A 5,290-nucleotide genomic window follows, 5' to 3' on the forward strand; every position below is an offset into this window, starting at 1 on the left:
TGCCAGTGTGCATTGCTTACATGTTTAACTCAAATAAATATGATTACAGTACTTTGTATGGTGGGAATGATGAATCAAACTACCTCCGACCTGTGTTTGATATTCCCACAGCAGGGTTTTTGCTTGAATATACTTTCCACTTCCCTTTTTCCATTTTCAAGTTGCTCCAGCAGTAAAAACTCTTGTTCTGCGGCTCCACAATTTGAAGAATTAATTCAACCAATGTGATTACTGCTGTTCCCTCGGAGCTGCTGACGGACCTGGGATAATTACAAACAGTTCTTTTTGATTGGGACTTTCATTGCGTCAAGAAAGAAGGTAATTTATTTAGGATATCTATGATCGTCGTTTTGGTTTGATCTATGGCCAGTGATACGAGCGGTCCCCAGGGTTGCGTGACAGTGGCTCATGTGTCTCACGGTCATTGTCTGAGAGGAGAAAAGGCAGCGTGAACAACAAGGGGACATACTGTATGGGGGAAATCTGACGAGGACGGTGACCGTGACAAGGCTATCTGCATGCCTTTGTGCAGGGCAACACGCATGATGGACATGGCAAGGGGGCAACGAGAGGACAGACGAACGAGGAGTGGAAAGAGTGGTGTTTTTAATTAACTCGGTGTGCATGTTTTCACACAGTGCTTCAAAAACCTCTTAATTGCATTATGGGTGCTTTTTTTAATCCTTCATAATTACATTTCCTGCTTCTCTACAGTATTAGCTTAGAAAAATGTGTCAACCCTCAGGCATTATTTCAGATACAAGATTTCCAGCCAAAAGTAATCATATTCCATTATCGCCCAGGTGGAAATCCTGCTCAGTGTTGTAAAGATAACTGGGTATATTCAAGGTGTTCAAATAATATTTGCAACTATGAAAACTGGAGATAGACATTCAAAACATGCTGCACATACATCATTTGCACCTCCAGACAAACAGCAAATCAATTCAACTTGAATCAATGATGTCATTTACATCTAAGATTTCACTGCTTAGATTGTCTCTTTTCCTATGTGTGTCTCTGTAGTCTACAGCTTCACTGAACAATGCACCACCTGAGGGACATCTCAAATTCCTCGTCGCACTAAATAATGAATTAATATCACTGAATGAGACCGCTGAACAGCTAACCTCCCCCTCACCCCTCCTCCACGCAATCCCCCGGCTTAGGCAGCCAATCAGAGCCCTACCTCTTCTCATAGGCCCCTCCTCTTCTCGTCTGTTATTATATAGTCTATGGACATCTCCAGTCACACACACAGACACCGCTGCTGCTGCTGCTGCCACAAGCAGCTCCGGAGAGGAGGCTCCACTAAATATATTCACCCATTGACAGACTCTGAGAAGCAGGGTGAGTGCATCATCTTTGTAGCTCTTGCATGTGTGTGTGAGGCTTAAAATAACAGACATTTCATTGATGCATTCTTTTCTCTTTCACCTCTTTCTTTGTACCAATTCGTAGGTTTTTATCCGGGGCAGAGCTGGAATGTTGCTATTTGATCTCCTTATCTCATCAGCTTTTCTCTGTGCATCTCTGTTATTGCAGGCACATGCTGGCAGGTATTGATAGCAACAACAACAGAAGCAACCCCACTGGCATTGACGGCACTAGAGGCAACCATAGAGAAACCCCCTGTAGCATCATAAGCGCCAGAAGCAACTATCGGACGCACGCTGAGAGGACTGCCGACGACAGGCAGCCTTTCTAGCGACGTTACCCGCCAACAACAGCTCGAAGATGGGCTGCTCTTCAGGTCGCCAAACCCCGGCGCCGGTACTTCACCCGGACTTGGACTGTGGGAACGGCAGCGAGGCCAACAGCTTACCGCAGGACTCTGAGAACCAGAATCAAGCTTTGAATGGCTTCAGGGAAGGAGAACCCAGACTTCCAGAGACTCTCCCCACGCTGGAGAGACTTGCCCAGGCTACAGGCGGGACAGAAAAGTCCTGGTACCGTTGTGTGTTCCCGTTCGGCGTGATTTCGCTGGTGATCGGCATGGCGGGCACCGGGGTGACGTTCACTTTTAACACGCTGCTCCAGACCAAAGTGGTGTCGGTGGCTCTGCTGTGTGCGGGCGTAGTGATGCTGATCGTGGCGGCCGTCTGCTGGAGGGCCCACAGACTGAGGAAGAGGAAAAAGAAGGAGAGTGGATTCTTCACCGCTGATCAGGGCACTTTGTGATGGAGGGTGGACTTCCCGTCAGATCCTTTTCTTTGTCAGGACGGAGCACTTCAAGTTGGACTGTTTGAAAGAATTTGATGTAGAGAAATCAATGCTTTTCTGCTATGCACTAGCACAGTGATAAAGAGGGTAGAAGAGATTAATTGTACAGGAAACATTGTGTGAGGGAAACTTTTTGATGGCGTTGACACAGACAGGAATATGTTTATTCAGAAAAGGCAAGTTTACCATCATTACGATCTTGAAGAGAAACAAAGTGTTGTGTCTCGATGGTAACCCTAACCCTGCATTTAAAAACTCATAAAACTCTATTCTAATCATAAAGATTCAAAACCAATGCCTAACCTTTAACATTCTTGCAAAATCAAAGGTTACCACCTAGACATGATTGATTGCCAGGGTCAATTGTACGCCCCTTCTCCTGTTCTGCCTTCGTCTTTATGGATTAACTTTAATATTGAGTGGAGCCCAAAGCACATTATAAATTATCGCTCCGAGGATTCTTGTGTCAGAACAATGTGGCACCTCAGGAATAGTTATATACCAATGGTTATTTATCTGCAGCCAAAGCAAAATACGCCTATGTTTTGCTGGTTAAACTGGGCAATTGGCATATATGGGGACATCGTTTTTCCAACCAAGGTTATCATAATAGTAAAAAGAGCTCAGGACCACAAGTTCATTCTGATAAAACCCAGCCTGGATGTAGAGGATTTTCCTTCCCTGCACAAACCACAGTCTAGTTGCCCTTTTGCACGTAGGCCACTTATTCTCTATCTCCTTCAGTGCACTCACTAGTTGAAAGTGCAGGCAAAAATAACTCTAGAAACAGCTAGCACACTCAGAGTGAATAATTCTACACATGCACTCTCTCATTTATGTTTCCACCTGCACTCCAATTTTGTATTACGAGACACAAAGGTCAACACTTTTCTTTTCCTTCCTGCCACCAAGCTTTGTGGCGCAAAAACCACAACCCAGCTGTGCCAGATCAATAGAAAAGTCCATGGAGTCTTAAGCTTCAGAGGTAATGGACTGTATTTTTAGTCGCTGCACATGAAATTGCTCTCCACAGTCTTGGACCTGACGTCGATGACTTGTACGTTGGATGACAAGGAAATCCCATTAAAGGCATGCTTCAGTGAACACACACCAACAAAGAAACAGAATGGCCTGTATACGCTTTCCCCAGCTAACCAGAGGGAACCCCACTTGACATTTCCCTGTGAGCATTGAGGGAAAATCCGTTTATTTCTTCTTTTTATCGGCTGCTCTCCCGTGAAGGATTTACACTTTAGTTTATATAGGCGACTGGATATGAGAAATAGGCATTGAGTTAAATCCTAGCCGGGTGCAGGGAGGATTAACTTGTCATTCCTCATCTTCGAGGTTAGCTGTATCACAGAGTGGTAGCTATTGTGTCTTAATGCCTTTGTCCTGGATATTGTCCTTTCTTGAACACCATACACTAGAATCAGATGACTGTAAAGATCAATATCAATGTGTTTTGAAGCAACTATAGCTATCAGATGGTTCTTTGTAAAGCAAAAACGTAGTTGTGGATACAAAATGTAGCAGTGTGTTACCCACAGTAACTATGATGTGTACGGTCTTTAGCACCAGGTGAGTGTTAAAGAAAACCCAGCAGCTTATTGTCAGCTCTAGCGATGTATTTGTATTTGTTGATGATATTTGATTTCTATCTCTTTGATAAACTGTTTACTGGACATCACACGTGGTTCGAGTTTCTTCTGTATGGAGTTGCAACGACAGCAACCATGCAACCTGTTCTCCTGAAATTAGTACGTTTCCATACGAACAAACTGCATTGTCTAATACATCTAAAAGAAACCCATATTTTCTCCAGGAGTTTGTATGTTTTACAAATATATTTCTAATATAAGCGAGGGAAGGTTTGGGTGGTTCGGTCAAAGGAACAGCGAACCTTCAAACCGGGGGCTGATGTTCGTGACCCTTTTTTTAAGTTACATAATGCAAGTTAAGTTACGTAACAAACATACCTTTTCAGAATCTAAACATGATCTCATTTCAAACTTAACAAAATTGTTTTGTTGGATAAGATGGACTTTTATTAATCCCCGTGGGGAAATTGTTTCTCTGCATTTGACCCATCCTAGTGTTAGGAGCAGTGGGCTGCCATTTTGAACGGCGCCCGGGGAGCAGTGTAGGGAACGGTGCCTTGCTCAGGTACACCTCGGTAGCACTTGGTCTTGAACTGGTGACCTTCCAGTTGCCAAGCCAACTCCCTATCGACTTCGCCACCAAAGTCGAAGTTTGAGCTGTTTGGTTTTGTGTTGAACATTCCTACCAAATAGAGTTGTTCCAACACTTTCCAAGCAGCCTGTTCTCCTGACAATTAATCTTTATTACAACTAAACTGCATTGTAATTTAATTGGCAATGGGTTAGGGTTAGGTAAAATATTCTCCTGGATTTTGTTCGTTTTTGTTAGATCCACATATATTTCCAATCTAAGCAAGTAGAAAGAGTTAGTGGCTGGATGGAGTAAACAAACCTCGAGCCTACACAGGTTTTCACTCTGATTTTATTAGTTTTTTTCAGAGCACATCTAGGATGGTAAAAGTGTTTGAGTGGGATAGACAAACATCATACCTTCACCCCCGAGGCCGATGTTTGTGTCCTTCGTGAACCAACTTTCTTGATCAAGGTTAAATAATAATAATCTTTGACCACTTGGTTTTGTTGCAGTTTGGATTTGTTTTGTACTTCAATTTGTTTACCACATGTTCAAAACTGCAACTGAAATCCAGGAGAAAATATGCTTTCCATTAAACTTAACTGAGAATGCTGCATAGTTTTTTGGGGAATTTAATATTGAAGAACAGGACTGTCACATATTAATGTTTACTGTGTGTCACCAAAGCTACACTTAAGCTGTTCCTTTTTGGTTTACCTACTTTCTTTTCCGTGCCCTTTCACAGTTTGCTAATAAAACCCAAGATAATCTATGATAATCCCTCAGAGTATTGACCTGTTCATTCCTGTACACACACATTGTCCTGATATACTGTGTATTCTCCTTATTATGGACGTATCAGAAATACTGTAGGTACTGTGTCTTTCTAAAA

General features: G+C 42.9%; 1 protein-coding gene across 1 annotated transcript; it reads left to right on the top strand.

Moving 5' to 3' along the window:
- The first annotated feature begins 1,260 nt into the window (after positions 1–1,260).
- On the top strand, positions 1,261–3,908 carry LOC104943134 (transmembrane protein 100). The gene is made up of 2 exons (XM_010768456.1): positions 1,261–1,350; positions 1,546–3,908. The coding sequence occupies exon 2, from the start codon at positions 1,738–1,740 to the stop codon at positions 2,179–2,181; it is 444 nt and encodes a 147-aa protein (XP_010766758.1). The 5' UTR covers positions 1,261–1,350; positions 1,546–1,737; the 3' UTR covers positions 2,182–3,908.
- The last annotated feature ends 1,382 nt before the right edge of the window (positions 3,909–5,290 follow it).

The sequence above is a fragment of the Notothenia coriiceps genome, unplaced genomic scaffold, assembly GCF_000735185.1.
Source record: "Notothenia coriiceps isolate Sejong01 unplaced genomic scaffold, NC01 NC01_scaffold00005763, whole genome shotgun sequence".
Classification (NCBI taxonomy): domain Eukaryota; kingdom Metazoa; phylum Chordata; class Actinopteri; order Perciformes; family Nototheniidae; genus Notothenia; species Notothenia coriiceps.